We start from the raw sequence: 16,024 nt of genomic DNA, 5'->3' as shown, positions 1-16,024 counted from the left end.
GTTTCAAACTCTTCATGTAGCCAGGCGTCCCAACCAAAACTAAAGAGCACTGATGATGCTGGACTGGTATTTTGTAGCGATGCCTTTTCCCAATGACAATGCCTTTCGCATTCGTGAATGGCCGCTTTCGAAGCTCCGCCCGGGGCGGAGTGTCGCTTGATCAATCACGAACGCGAAAAGCACCGCAAGGCACTGGCACTGGGAGAAGGCATTGCTACAAAGTAGCGGCCCTGGAGGCTGTTTCAATCTCATGAAGTAGGAACTAAATGGCGTTCTTCATGATAGCGACACCACGACATACAAGCTGTTAAAAACTATCTGGTGATATACACACAGCTTCACACTAGGGCAATGGCTTATACAAGTACTATAGCAGTCACCGATATAACTGACATAACTTCTGTGGGTCTGCTTAACGAAACCAACTGGCTTTCTTCATTAACAGCACTTCTGAGAACAAAGCTGATATAGCAAGCAAGCCAGCTGTCTGAGTCTCTTTTTTTAATCTGCAGGCATTCTTTTCAGAAACAAATAACTAAAACAAAGATAGAGTAGAGAATTGAACGTCTTGAATGTCATGTTTTCAATAATGATCTTAAAGCTTTCGTGCACAATCATCATCATCAGCCTATATTTATGTCCACTGCATAATATGGAACTAAAAATGAAGGAGTAAAATTTAATTAATTATGAGGAATTCCCTCATTAAGAGGAACAGAAAAGTTTGACAGTTGCAATAATACTGCAATTAGGATGCATTGGTTTCACCCCACAGATTGCCCTTTTTTATCTTCCTTCAAAGGCTTGTTCAGAGTTGCAACCCCTGGGACTTTACAGTAGAAACTTCATACAGACCAGGGCCGGTATACAGATGAAACTCATTGCCCTAGAGATTAAATGACGGACCAAAACAGTATAAAATGCACATACAATTAATATCTAATTTGTAACAACCATGTCAATGCCAGTTGTTCTGTAGCTTCTCTCCTGAGCACTAAAAATTTAAGCCACAAATCTCTCTTCCTTGCAATACCGAAAAACATTATCAAAACAGAGCAAGAAAAGAATGAGGAAGAAGCTCAAGGCACAAAAAGCAAGCACATACAAGGCTTTGTAGCTTAAGCTTCATCCTTGCCCCATTGCCACACTGCGTTCAAAACAATGAAACTACCAGCCATCCATTTTACAACAAATTAATAGTGAAGACAGCTAAAGATTTTCTAACATGGCTTCCAGCAGTGCACCTAGTTTTCACAACTTAGAGACCCATATATATCATGGACAGTCATAGAGAGCAATCACATAACTGTTTGCCACATACAGATGCATTCCTTACTGCTTTTCTGATTAGTACTTCATCGGCAGCATTTGTAAAGAATTTGAAGTCACTGCACGTGTTTCTGGGCCTGTGATAGGACACCTCTAGAACTCCTATCACTCCAGAGGGGCACAGCTGCTCATTCTTAATCTCCAGAATACCATGCGTGCTTTAGAAGCACTGCAACAGGGGCCAGAGAAAGATCTGGTAATTTACACAGTGGTGGTCCAGCCAGTTTGGGATTTGGAGCAATTTCTGAGGCACGAAAAAAAGCAGTTCGGGAGCAGTCTAGGTGCAGCCACACCAGCCTTTTCGAGCAGTTTTGGAGCAGAAAAATTTTTGCCTTTTTGAACCACTTGGAGCAGTACAGCAGTAATGTGCAACCATTAGGTGTAGCCTTGTTATTACAGCGCACTCAGTAAATGCGGCTCACAGTAACGGCATATGCAAGGCCAACAGTCAACAGCAGCCAATTAAGCTAGTCTTTCCCATTTGGGTAGGGAAAAAAACTTTTGTAAACAATTACATCAATTTTGTAGGCTAGCAAGAACAAAGCTATGTGGCCAGGCATAAGACAGATAAAAATTACAACTGTGTTAGACAAATTTGTGCAGTCAGGCATAAGGCAAAAACTGACAGCAAATGTCTTATGTGCGTTCCAAATGACAATATGCTTTACCACAACACACGAAATGTGTATTGCGCTCAATAATGATGCTCGAAGCTACAAGAGACCGAGATGCCGCCATACGGTCAATGCTGGCTAATGTGATATGGGCCGCAAGCCGTAGCAGAAAGCTTGCCGCTTATATGTAGCACGAGTGGTGAATTGGCGATCAGTTCCAAGTTCACGCGCATGAGTTTTTGACGGTGGTTGAAGCACTGTTCGGGTCCGCAGCAACCAGCCAGCAACTATTGCAATCACACGGAGAAGTTTGTCTGTGTGTTTAAGATTGCATGTTGACAGAAAGTTCCGAACTGCATGCGTGAACACGCATATTGGATACAATCTACGTGCCTTCCGATGGCCAATCGGTCCCATCTTCAGACAAGCTATCGCATATTTCATGCACAAACTGCTTCGTTTTGTTTCCATCTGTGTTGTCGACCCGGATGAACATGGTTTCACTGAAGATGTTTCGCTGAATATTTGATAAATGAAATAGCAGATAATTGTTTCTCGAACTGAATTATTTGAAGGTTCACTATTTGATTCCTACATACATATTTAAGTACTTGCGCACCCTTACTGAAACCATTCCATTGCTGTGTAAGCCGAAGAAAAATCGGCACTTTGGTGCTGTTGACGCAAATGGCAGATTGCGCATTTAGCTGATACAATGTTGCTCTGCACTCACCATCATATAGAAAGCCAGTGTTGTCCTTGACCACATAAACAGCAGGTGTTGCTGGTGGAGTCATGTTTTCCCCCAGCTGACTAATACAAGAAGAGGGTACTGTGAAAAAGTAGTTGACTGGCTGGAACTCTTCTGCCATTTTTGTAAAATTTTCCTGAAGTGCAATGAAGAAACGCACTGAGAAGTTACCTTCAACCCTATAAACCGCATAAAATAATGATATATCAAGCATATAGAACATATGCCCCCATACTGCTGGATATGTATTCTCAACACAAAATATGCCTCAGGTTCAATACTGGCGGAATATGAAGAGCAGGGCAAGTCACAGAACCTTGCCACTCACATTCATGTCATTGCATCCTAGCAAAATATTTTAAATTATTTAAACATGAAAATTCAGCAAAGTGGATGCTGTAAAATGTGCAGATGACAGTGTCATCTCTCACACGCATCACCATCACCATTAATTGGGATTCTACTAAGGAAAATTGGGAAATCACAGCTATCATGCTAGTTCCCAAGCACTGTGAGGCCAAAACTTAGGAAATGCAAGGCATTACGGGATATAGAGGCCTTTGCTTTCAAGCTTCATATGTAATACTTTACAGCAATAACCCAGAGCAATTCACTGATCACATATCTGAAATAAAATATTTTACTCTGGTAATCTTCCTGAATTTCAGTATATATTTTCATTTCATTGCACCGTACAAAATCACTTGGATAAAAAAATTATGCTAAAGTGCTAAAATCTACTTTTGGGGCTTTGAGGAATGCCACAGCAAAGGACTCGAGACAAATTACCACGGCCAGGGGTTCTTTAAAATGCACTTAAATTGTGGTACACAAGCATTTTAGCATTCTGCCTTTATTAAAATCTGGCTAAGGCTAGCACAGCTAGTAACCGGAGAACACCTGACTTATTGAGCCATCGTGGCAAGCCTAAATGCTAAAATTGAAGGGCCAAAAAATACAAATATCAAGAACACGATTAGAAGAGGCCATGATTTTACTGTTTCACATAGAATTAAAATTTATTACATTTTCAAAAGACAACTGCAACATGCTTTTCAGTGCTTTAGGAAGTCCCACGGTTAAAAACCAGGGGCGAGAATCTCCTGATAGAAAGCTCACAAAACGTGGTACCTAGAGGAGTCAGTCATGAACAGGTAATAAATAGTGAATACAAATGTGGCAAGCACAGAATGGAACGAAATATAAAAACAGTTACACAACAGTTAACTTGCCGATACCGGGGGCACTTGAGGACACAGCTTGTGCATTGCCCTAGCTGTGGCCGAGTTAAGCCATGCAACAATTTCACTCACTCCCTGCCTTTCCCCGAGATTATTCACGATCATTTACTAGTCACGACATCTGTACAGAAGTTCGTTAAACTGAAACTTCGTGGCACCTTTTGTGTGCGATAGGTGGCATGAAAAAGCCAGGAGTCTATAAGAGTTGCTGTTTATGAAATGGTGTAAGTCTCTTAAATTCCGACATGGCAGACCTACACAAGAAGCCCCCGTGTGGTTTTTTTAGTGGAGTCATTCAAGAAGTCCTTGTGCACTCCCGAGTTCCAGGATTCTGTTCATAAAATATTCCACACTCAATGTTTTCTTACTAATACACTAATTATGCTCATTAAGGTTATTACCATAATCCTGAATTGTTTTTATTATTTAAGAAATTTTGTGAAATGTTCAGCAATGTATGCTCAATAAATACAATTTGAATGTAACGCCTGTTAACATGTTATTTCTACAGAAATTGAATCTGATTCAAGTTCGGAAAAGCCCACAGTGGGCAGAAATGCCTGAAATGTTCAGCGCTCAAAGAGTTCATTCCAACATACACTTGTGTAACTCAAAACGTGCAGGGTTCTTTTTGCTCAAAATCTTCCCCTAAACTTTAAACCTCACATTTGCAACTAATTTTAAAACGGATTCGAAAAACACATAAGCATAAATTCTGTATGCTTGTCCAAGACCTCTGGCACCTACTTATGATAAAAACATACTATGAATACCAGATATTATTTTGCTTTCAATTTTAGTGACTTCTCTGACTAATATAAATTTATACATTCATGAACAGCAACATACCTTTAGTGTGTTGGAGTCACCTTTTCCTTTTTTTTCTCCATCAGTGTAGATAAAGAAGACTTTGTGCCTGTCCCGCATTACCTTGAAGTCATCGCAGGTCGTCAAGTCATGAATCGGTGGCCTGATAAGCAATGCAATCAAACAAGAATTAACTTGTGGTGATATAAGAGAAATATTTTCCAGTAAAATACTCTTATTGCTAAGTTACAATCTTCACCTATGCATCATATGTACAAAGCTAGCAAGCTGCACATTTTTCACAATGAAATCTTGTAGACTATAGTGATTGGATTACTACCCCGCAAGACACCGAATACTGCCCCGCAAAGCAGCAGATAGACAGTGGCATTAGATGAATTGACGGAATTCTGAAGACTGTCCCCAGACAGCCAAACCTCAAAATACAGATAAAAATAAAGGTGCTTTAGCACAGGGCATCTGGCAGAGAAATATGCGAAAGAAGGAAACACTGCACCCCGTCCAGGTGTCGGAAGACTTTCAGTTGGAGAAGAGACACGTTCGACTTCGGATCAGGTATGCGCTAAGAGGCCTGCAGGAACAAAACCTGCTCGCAACTTTGCGTGAGGCCAGGCGCCAGTCGCTGCCGCCCCTGCCAACAACAATTACGATCAACCAAGCCTCTACAATCCACAGGAGCCACAGTGCCTAACTGCACTGGTGAACCGACATCGTGGCACCGCGTTGGTTGATGGACATTTAAACTGTGAACACGCTGCTCAATTCTCGCACTGTTTCTTAATGCACCCTGTCCTGCTGTTATGTCACATTAGGTATTAGATGCTTTGACTTCTGTGAACTGTTTGTTGTTCTGTCATATTTCTTGCCTGTATTTGGAGTATTCCTTCGAAATATAAGTTTTGATTGTTTATTTGCATGCAGCATCTCTTGTCCATTCTCTTCACGTAGCACACCCACAAGCATGACACTAAAGTTACTGCAAGGCAACATTTAAGTGCCAATGCAACAAGTTATAATTTAAGTCAGTGACAGTTTTCTAGGAAGTACATTTTTCTTCTTCTTCCTGGAGTTTTACGTGCCAAAACCAGTTCTGATTATGAGGCATGCCGTAGTAGAGGGCTCCGGATTAATTTTGACCACCTGGGGTTCTTTAACGTGCACTACAACGAAAGCACACTGGCGTTTTTGCGTTTCGCCTCCATCGAAATGCGGCCGCCGCGGCCGGGATTCAATCCCGCGATCTCGTGCTCAGCAGCGCGACGCCTTAGCCGACTGAGCCACCGCGGCGGGTGAAGTACATTTTTCAAAAAGGTGTAACAAACTTTTTTTTTTTCCGTACTTTGAAACCTTTTGAACCTCTGACTGGATCCCGTGCTTAAAGTACGCACTGGTAAACCAAGCTGATAGCTTGAAAAGAGCAGGAATTTTCATTGTATGCTATGACACATATTTCTGTGATGGCTGTCAACCAAACAAAGATTCAACATAAAATTTTAGTGACCAAGCTTCACAGTAGTGGCAGACGTCAGAATTTCTACAATAATTGCCAATATGTTTATAACAAAATTTCACCAATCTTAATTAATGACTTTAGGGGGAATGTTGTAATTTCAAAACTGAAGACAGCCAGCACTCAAGGCACACATTTTGCTAGGAACTTTGTGCCTAGCATCCGTTTTCAGAAATATCTACTCAAAATGTGCCACGAAATGCAATGCTGTTCCAGCGAACACTTTTCCATACTGCGGAAACATATTAAATGGAACAGCAATGCATTTTGCTGCACCGTTTTCAGTGCGTATTTCTCTAAATTGGTGCACGGGGCAGAGTTTCTAGCATAGGTTTTTGTTTTGACTAGAATTTTAATTCTGCAATTACAACATGCCGCCTGAACCATTATTTAAAAGTTAATTATTGAAATTTTGTTACTAGCACCACTGCCAATTATCACACAAACTTTGATGTCAGTCACTAAGGCTTGGTCATTAAAAATTATAATTTTGTCTTCAATACCCTATTTTTAGTAATCAGAGAGTCACTGTAGAAGCATGCTATGGCAGTGAAATTTTTATGTATTGTACACAAATGTTAATATTAAGCAGGTCACTGCAGCTCTTCCTCCTCTTCTTAGCGCCAATGGCAGCACTGATTAAATGTCGTTGTAATTTGTTTAAATAGTGCAGTCAATAAACATTTTGTTGGGGGGGGGGGGGGGAAGGGGGAGGGGGGGACTATGTTAGAACTGAAAGCGTGAGGCTTATCTTCCACAGTAGAGAAGCTCATATTTATAGACGCCATGTTAAAAATATGGCTATGGCTACATAGCTTGACACAATTTGACACATGTGCTTCTTTCAAGCTTGAGTTGAAAGTCAAATTTTGTTGAAAAATCTGACAAAATAGAAAAAAAGAAAGAGAGAATCCATTCTATTTGGCTTCACTACTCTAGTAAAACCATGGCACACTGCCATGAGCAATTGGTGATGCCAGAAAATGTCATAATTCATTAAATATCTAAGCGGTTTTATTCATCACTTCATCATCTGTAACACATTGGACCAGGGCCACGATTTTGTAGCGACACCTTATGACTTATTCTATACTAGTCTTATCATTCACCGCTCACGGCCGCCTGATCCCGTTCATAACACGAGCCGACCGTCACTCTGACCACTGACAAAGCGCGAAAAGGCATTATTACAGGAAAGGCATCGCTACAAAATACTGGCCCAGTACACTAACAAAAGCTCTTGAGCTAATCTACCAGAAAGAAATGACATCTTGAATGGTGGTATAGAAATAGACAATGACCATTTATACAGTTAAGTATCAAGTGGTTATTAGCATATCACTTCAAGTAACATACAACCTTGAGAAGAAAAAACACTCACCCATCCATTCTACGACCAAACTCTGCAAGTTCCTCCCTGTTTCGATCTCCCTTGTATTCAACGGTCTTGTCCCCTTTGATACTGCAAAGAATATGATTGAAAAAAGGCACCACAAAACCCAATATACACATATAAATAATTAGAGCATATTGAAGAGCTGAATGTAAAATGCGTGAAATCGAAATATGTATTAAAAAAAAAAAACATTCAAACAAAAAGAGCTGCTGTATTTACACAACTGCAGCATTCTGAAATCTGATATCGTTATCAAATACCAAGAAAGCTGCCATTTTAGCCTGCAGAAAACGTCATCATAGAAATCAGCTCTTAAGCATGTCAGTCACCAAGACCTCTTTTCCACAAAATTGATGGAAATCACACACATGCCACTTGCATGCTACTTATTTGAGCGAACTACTAAACTAGAAGCTGCTCAATCCTTTAAGTGCAAAGCCCAAGTTACACGTGCTTTAACAGCTTGTATTAATATTGCTAAGAAGATGTCCCAGTAGACCAAGACACAGTTCCTTTCTTTTTTCATGCGTATATATATATATATATATATATATATATATATATATATATAAACCACACTCGGCAAATCATTTGAAGCTAAAAAGTTTAGCTTTGTTGCACGTTTATTTTATTTGGTTCAAACTCGTTTCACTGCCTTTTAGTTAATTCGACAGTATCTGAAACTTGCATGTGTACTGAGGGAAAGCCTAACGAGACATGTCAGGCAAGTTGGTTAGTTACGAAATTAAAGAATACTTAAGAAAAGCACAGCTTCAGACAGGTTCACGGTGGCCTAAACTCGTTTCACACACTTTTAATAGCACAATCTGACAATAATCAAAGGAACTCACAAGAGTACGGTGGGAAAACCTTTGACGCTGTATTCCATTGCCACAGAGGTAAACCGCGTACAGTCTACGCGGCTGACACGAATGTCCGTATCTGCAAGGCTTTGAGCCACCTGGCTCCAGATGGGTTCCAGCATTTTGCAGTGGCCACACCATGGTGCATAAAACTACGCGGCAAGAAGAAAAGTGACCGATAACAACACGCATGTCAATCGTAAACAAACATTGGTCAACTCCCCCAACGAAAACAGAATTACCTTGACAAGCCACGACCCTTCGTGTCGCACGTCGAGAAACCTGACGAAAACAAACCACACATAATGTAATTAGTGCGTTTCTTTTTTCCCCTTTCCGCCTCAAGGCGAGCGTCCAACAAGGAAAAAACGAGCACTTTCCGAGAACAGCAGATTTGTAACAGTAACTGTTAAGCGATTATCACGAACCGCATTTCATGCATCCGTTACATTTCGCGCCAACATCCAAAACAACATTCACGAGGAAAAAAGAGGCGCACTACCTGTCACTCAATTCCAAAACTTTGCTCGCATAGGCGACTCGCACACATAGCAGCACACCTATGAGGAGAGACATTCACTCGTCACCGCTGTGCAAAATTAACACACTAATATTGTACTATGTAATCGTAACCCACTTACCAATTAACAGAGACACGAGTAAATGAGAATGATACATTATTATCGTTACATTAAGCACCATAAATGAACGTCGCCTTCACCGCACAGCGGCCATTGCAAACGAGCGCTAGAAAACGGCGTGCATGACTTCCCTATGAGTGCAGAAAGTGTTCGTCAGATGGCACTACGAGTGTAAGGAAAGAGGCGCCAAGAATTGAATTTTATGTAAGCTGTATGCACAAGCAAAATTATTTCCAACTGACATCAGTGACGCAACCCCCCCCCCCCCCCCCCGAGGCCCAGTTCACCCCCCCCCCTTTTTTTTTGGGGGGGGGGGGGGGGGTGAACTGCACTCCTTTCTTTTCTTCCTTGCGCCTTTGAGTACTGCAACTAATATGTAAGACGCGCAATCGTCTGCACATAAAAAAACTCGCAAAAAGCGAGTTTCTTTTTTTTTTTTTTTTTTTTTACAATTTCTTGTGAAGAAATTGAAATTAGTGCTGTTTAGTTGGTATTAGCAAACTAAAGCAAACTGTCAACCCCGTCCCCCTCAAATCACCGCCACGGCGGCTGCATTTCGATGGGGCGAAATGCTAGAACACCCGTATACTTAGATTTAGGTGCACGTTAAAGAACCCCAGGTGGTCTAAATTGTTCCAGAGTCCTCCACTACAGCGTGCCTCGTAATCAGATCGCGGTTTTGGCACGTAAAATCCCATAATTTCTTCTTTTCATACTTTTGTGCTTTAATGCATAACACGACGTTTTGTTGAGAAAGTGACTGGCACCTCTAGCTGCAAAGTTAGAGAATTAATATTTCGACACTGGTGTCAGCCCGAGATTTAGTTCAAAGTGGATCCGCACTCCACAGCTAGAATTTCTAAATTGCAACATGGGCCATAACGTAATTAGCTAAAAACTTAATTGGCTAATTTTGTTAATTAGTCGATAATGCATTTCAATTTTTTATGCAAGTAATGCCCGCCTCTTCGAGTAGACGAGCTCATGAACTAGAATTGGACTATGTGCCACAGGCCACCTTTAAAGCTTTTGGAAACTGTTCGCTGAAACACCTTGTATATAGAATTCACTCAGTAGCCAAGCCAGATTCACTCAAAATCAGAATAAATAGAAGTCTAGAAGTCATGCGCAGAAGCGCTTATACTCGGAGTCAAATTTCTAAAAAATAATAAAAAAGAGTGCAGTTTGGCCGGGAAGGCGAAGTATTAGTGATAGCGAAGTAGAAGACAATTACATGAAGGAAGATTCTTACCGTGTAAATGGCTGAAATCTGGAGTGTTGAATGATAGAATTTGTGAAAAAGACACAGTCGAGAAATATGACGTCGTGATTCTAGATTAGTAAGACCGGCACGGGTTTTGAGTTCAGACACGCTTGCATGATAAGAATATTCAGAGTAAATAAACCGGGCTGCACGATTTTGAACTGATTCGAGTGTATTAGATAGGTTATGTTGATGAGGATCCCAGACAGAGCATGCATATTCTAACTTAGGGCGGACATATGTAACATAAGCTAATAATTTTACTGATGGGGGAGCAAGTTTTAGGTTCCGGCGGAGAAAACCGAGGGTTCGATTCGCGGCATTGGCTATGTTAATGACATGATGTGACCAAGATAGGGTAGTTGAAAAGGTTATGCCGAGGTATTTATACGAGTCAGCGGATGATATTTCGGAGCCGTATATGGTGTATTTACCTGACTGGTGATGCTGTCTGCGATGGAAAGAAACTAGTGAGGTTTTTTTAGTATTTAAAGACATCAACCATTCGTTACACCATAATTCAATGCGTTTTAAGTCATTTTGAAGCAAATCCATGTCTGAAGTGTTAGTTATGCGTCGATAAACTACACAATCGTCTGCGAACAATCGAATATTAGAAGAGATCTCAGTAGGAAGGTCATTAATGTAAATTAGAAAGAGTAGTGGCCCGAGAACTGTGCCTTGTGATACGCCCGAAAGTACAGAAGATCGTTTAGATGACTGCGTGTTAGCAAATACAAACTGCTGCCGGTTAGTGAGGAAGCTACGTATCCAGTCAAGTACCAATGGATTAATATTGAGACGGGAAAGTTTTAGGAGTAGCCGTTGGTGTGGGACTTTGTCAAATGCCTTTTCAAAGTCTAAGAAAATGGCATCTACAGGTATGTACGTTCAAGTCGAGGTTAGAACTTAGATCATGAATAAATAAAGCTAGTTGAGTGTCACATGAAAGACCTTTACGGAAGCCATGTTGAGCAGGATGAAATAGGTTATTGGATACTAAAAAGTTTACGATCTGAGAGTAAATAACATGCTCCATTAGTTTGCAACAAACACTGGTGAGTGAAATGGGACGATAACTAGAGCACAACGATGGAGGACCTTTTTTGGGGACTGGAACAATCTTGCCTACTCTCCAGTCTTCCGGCACCACTCCTGATGACAATGACTGCTGAAATATAGCACATAAAATCGCGCTCACATTTGTTTTGGTGTTTTTCAGCATTTTAGCATTTATTTCATCGACACCAGATGATGATGTAAGTTTTAATGAATCAATTAGTTTTTCAATGCCGTAAGGGCAAAAGGTAATGTCAGGCATAACTGCATGATCCAAAAAAGGCAAGCGAGGTAATATGTTAACAGGTTCAATTGTGAAGACGGAAGAAAAAGCACGGTTAAGTTGTTCAGCAGTTTCGCGATCGGGAATACGATGGTTTTGTTCATCAAACAGAGCTAATGGCTGGGAGTTATTAGGGTTAATAACCTTCCAGAATTTTTTGGGTTATTTCTTAACATAGTCGGCAGCGTTTGCGAAAAAAAAAGTGCGTTTTTCTTTACTGGCTAGAGCTTCGTATTCTTTTTCTGCAAGGTAATATTTATTCCATGCGCTTGCGTTGTTAAACCGTTTAGCCGAGCGAAAAAGCCTTTTCTTTGTATTGTTAAGACGCTTTAGTGTGATGTTAAACCACGGGGTTGACTGTTTTTCGGTTAGGGTGATAACGGGTACGTATTTTGCGAACACATCGAGCATTTTGTTTTTAAAAATCAGCCAGTTAGTGTCGACAGAACGCATCAAGAAACTGGTGTGGAATGAAGCAGCAAAATGTGCGAGTTCCGAGTTAATGGCCGAGTAATTCGCCTTGTCATACAGTCTGATCACTTTGGTTATCTTTGTAGGTTGTGTAAGCTGACAGGAGTACGATGCGTGGATTATGGAATGGATCACTAAGGCCAGGCAGATGCGTCATTGCATATACTTTGTCAGGATCAGAAGCAAAAATGAGGTCGAGTATGTTAGAAGAATTCAAACTTTGGCGTGTAGGTTCAGTGACAAGTTGCGTTAATCCAAAGGTTAGGCATGAGTTGACAAAATCGCTTTCGGTACTGTGTTGCGAAGTTGCTGATGTCAGGTTAGTCCAATTTATTGTGGGAAAGTTAAGATCACCGAACAGTAACATTAGAGAGTGGTGATGTAATTCAGTTACCAAACGCAATGTTTCGTGGAATTCTGCAACAAAGTTAGGATCATTACCAGGGGGGGCGATAGCAGACTGCGATTATTGTGGGTGGGTAAGAGGCGCTACACAGGATGAACAGAATTTCTAGGGAGGACGATGTCTTAATTTCAGTACACTGAAGGTCCTTATGTGCGCCAATGAATACGCCGCCACCACGTTTGGTAGTTCGATCATGCCTGAAGATATTGAAATTAGGAAAAAATGGCAGTATTTCAGAGTCTTCTATTGTAGAGTTAAGCCATGATTCAGTAATTACGATTAGATCAGACTCTGTTGTGTCGGCAAGATTACTGAGAGCGTCAAGCTTCGGTAAAATGCTTCTAATGTTAGTAAAAACGAACGAAAAGAAATTCTTCTTGGAGTTAGCATTGCTGGGGCCTAGGCATTTAAAGTACGAGGGACAACCTTTTGGGTGTTACGATCAAACGTGTAAGCTTTGTTACCAATAGTTAGCTTGTCGTGTCGGAGCTTGAAAGGCTTCTGTTGTGTCTTGGCGAATTCGACTAAACGCCTTCTAGCAGTTAGAGTGTTAGGAGAGTAATCTTCTGAAATTCTATATTCAGTGCCCCTCAGTTTCCTGCCTTGTGAAAGAATTTGTTCCTTTACTTTAAAATGGGAAAGTTTAACAATAATCGGTCTATTGTTGTTTACTTTGAATTTGCCCAAACGGTGGGCGCGTTCGATGTCCACCGACTGAACAGTTATATTTAATTCTTTACGGCATAGTTCTATTATTAACGATTCTGATTCGGCCCAAGTTTCACGTTCGCGATCTGTTAATCCAAAGAATACTAGGTTTGAGCGTCGTGCGCGGTCTTCCGAGTCATCCAGCCTGGCCTTGATTAATGCGATATCTTTTTTTTGTCTGCCCCCCCCCCCCCTCCCCCCGGGAGAATGAAAACTTACCGCCTATGTGGTCGGCACTCATGCACGCAGCCTGGCCTTGATTAATGCGATATCTTTTTTTTGTCTGCCCCCCCCCCCCTCCCCCCGGGAGAATGAAACTTACCGCCCTATGTGGTCGGCACTCATGCACGTAGCCAGGATTTTTTTTTTTTTCTTCGGGAGGAGTACAATCAACCACTCTACTGTATATGGCTTTCATAGATTATGAAAAAGTATTTGATTCAGTAAAGATACCAGCAGTCATAGAGGCATTGTGTAATCAGGGAGTACGTACACGAGGCATACGTGAACATCTTGGGAAATATCTACTAAGATTCCACAGCTGCCTTGGTTCTCCACAAGAAAAGCAGAAAATTACCTATCAAGAATGTGGTTAGGCAAGGGGGCACAATCTCTCCAATGCTTTTCACTATGTGCTTAGAAGAAGTATTCAAGCTATTAGGCTGGGAAGGTTTAAGAGTGAGGATCAACGGCGATAATCTCAGCAACCTTCGGTTTGCAGATGGCACTGTTCTGTTCAGCAACACTGTTGACGAATTACAACAAATGATTGATTACCTTAAGAAAGTGTAAGAGTGGGGTTGAAGATTAATATGCAGAAGACAAAGATAATGAGCAACAGCCTGGCAAGAGAACAAGAATTCAGTATCGCCAGTCGGCCTCTACAGTCTCTACAGAAGTACGTTTATCTAGGTCAGTTACTCGCAGGGGACCCTGGTCACGAGAAGAAAATTTACAGAAGAATAAAAATGGATTGGAGTACATACGGCAGGCGTTATCAAATACTGACTGGGAGCTTACCATTGTCGTTGAAAAGAAAAGTGTACAATCATTGGATCCTACCGGTGCTAACATATGGGGCAGAAACTTGGAGGTTAACAAAGAAGCTCGAGAACAAGTTAAGGACCGTACAAAGAGCGATGGAACGAAAAATGTTAGGCGTAACGTTAAGAGACAGGAAGAGAGCGGTGTGGATGAGAGAGCGAACGGGGATAGAAAAAATGGAGTGGGGCAGGCTATGTAATGCGTAGGGTAGATAACCGGTGGGCCATTAGAGTTACAGAATGGATGCCAAGGGAAGGGAAGCGCAGTCGAGGACTGCAGAAAACTAGGTGGGGTGATGAAACTAGGAAATTTGCTGGCGCAAGTTGGAATGAGCTAGCGCAAGACAGGGATAATTGGAGATCGCAGGGAGAGACCTTCGTCGTGCAGTGGACATAATATATCTATAATAGCTAAATATACCAAAAAATCCAATTCACTGGCGCAGTTGCGCGCCTATTGACAATGTAAAATTTGTAGCTACAGACTAGGTGATCTCATGTCGATTTTCAAATCACCAGGAATGTCCTTCTCCTAGGCCCTGCACTACAAGAAAGTTTATCACTTGTTCGATGGGAAACTGAAACTCAGCTCTTGAGAAGCAAAGGAAACCACGTGTACAAGAAGCGTCAGCTGTTGACGTCTTCTGACACCTCCTGGTCTGCGCGACATCCAGTATATTGACAAGCAAATTTAGGAAACAGCATCAAACATGGATTAAATAATTACGTGCAGCTGTGGTACGGCTTTCTGTTTATAGCTTCGTTTTTAACGCAACAGACGACCGCGAAATGTCCAACAGGTTGGACAAAAATGTAGCAAATTGGACGCAACAACAGCCGCAGGTTGGGGTTTAAGCTCGACTATACATATACTGTTTAATTCAGCGAGGCGACAACCTGTACGCTTGCAGATTTAAGAGGCATGATATTACTCAAAGAGAGGACGGCATGATGATTTTGCTATGCCAGGCCATCTCCTACCTACATGATTTTAACAGTATGAGTGTAATAGTGGTACTGCCAATAACATAGTTCCCTTTTCTCTTAAAAGATGTGTTCTTGTCTCTGGTTAGAATATTTGCTTCACACCGCGATTTTCATATGCTGAAGCTTCTCCATAGACACAGAGATAACTTCGTCGACGCTGGCCGGCACCCGGTGAATGGTCATGAGATTCAGCCAATTAAGCCGTTCTTCAGCCGCCATGTTCCTCAAATATGTCTATATGACAGCGTCTTATCTACGATAACAAGGCATCAGTGTGTCTACCGTAAAGTGCGCATTGGTTGTCTTTATACGCGCAAACAAATGCCATTGTATCCCGTTTCGATCAGCGGTCAAGCTGTGTGCTATGTTAAAACGCATCGCTTTCTGGGTGTCTACATCAACCGCAACCTCTCTTGAAGCCCTGACTGCGTCTATAAGAAGTTAATTCCAATTGCGCAGGTCTTCAAATTTCTACGCGAGAAAAACTGGGGTGCACCAATCTATTCTATGCTGCAGCTGTACAGGATTCCTGGGACTCCTCCGTTACAGTCTACCAGTTTTGTCAAATAGAAATCTTACACACCTTCGGTGAAGCCTTCATTTCCCCTGTGGTGCCTGCGACAGCCTCAA

General features: G+C 41.5%; 1 protein-coding gene across 1 annotated transcript in view; it reads right to left on the bottom strand.

Moving 5' to 3' along the window:
* LOC119436130 (protein disulfide-isomerase TMX3-like) overlaps positions 1 to 9,314 on the bottom strand; it is a 40,618-nt gene extending 31,304 nt beyond the window's left edge. Inside the window, exons 1-7 of the mRNA XM_049660922.1 lie at positions 9,174 to 9,314; positions 9,035 to 9,092; positions 8,775 to 8,814; positions 8,521 to 8,684; positions 7,655 to 7,735; positions 4,785 to 4,905; positions 2,677 to 2,830 (exon numbers count right to left, since the gene is read on the bottom strand). Of these exons, the coding sequence (XP_049516879.1) occupies positions 2,677 to 2,830; positions 4,785 to 4,905; positions 7,655 to 7,735; positions 8,521 to 8,684; positions 8,775 to 8,814; positions 9,035 to 9,092; positions 9,174 to 9,234 (679 nt within the window). The 5' untranslated portion in view covers positions 9,235 to 9,314. The remainder of the gene's footprint in view (positions 1 to 2,676; positions 2,831 to 4,784; positions 4,906 to 7,654; positions 7,736 to 8,520; positions 8,685 to 8,774; positions 8,815 to 9,034; positions 9,093 to 9,173) is intronic.
* Between the last annotated feature and the right edge of the window lie 6,710 nt (positions 9,315 to 16,024).

This window comes from Dermacentor silvarum, chromosome 1 (assembly GCF_013339745.2).
Source record: "Dermacentor silvarum isolate Dsil-2018 chromosome 1, BIME_Dsil_1.4, whole genome shotgun sequence".
Classification (NCBI taxonomy): domain Eukaryota; kingdom Metazoa; phylum Arthropoda; class Arachnida; order Ixodida; family Ixodidae; genus Dermacentor; species Dermacentor silvarum.
The sequence above is the reverse complement of the archived record's forward strand: the minus strand, read 5'-3'. Positions and strand labels throughout refer to the sequence as shown.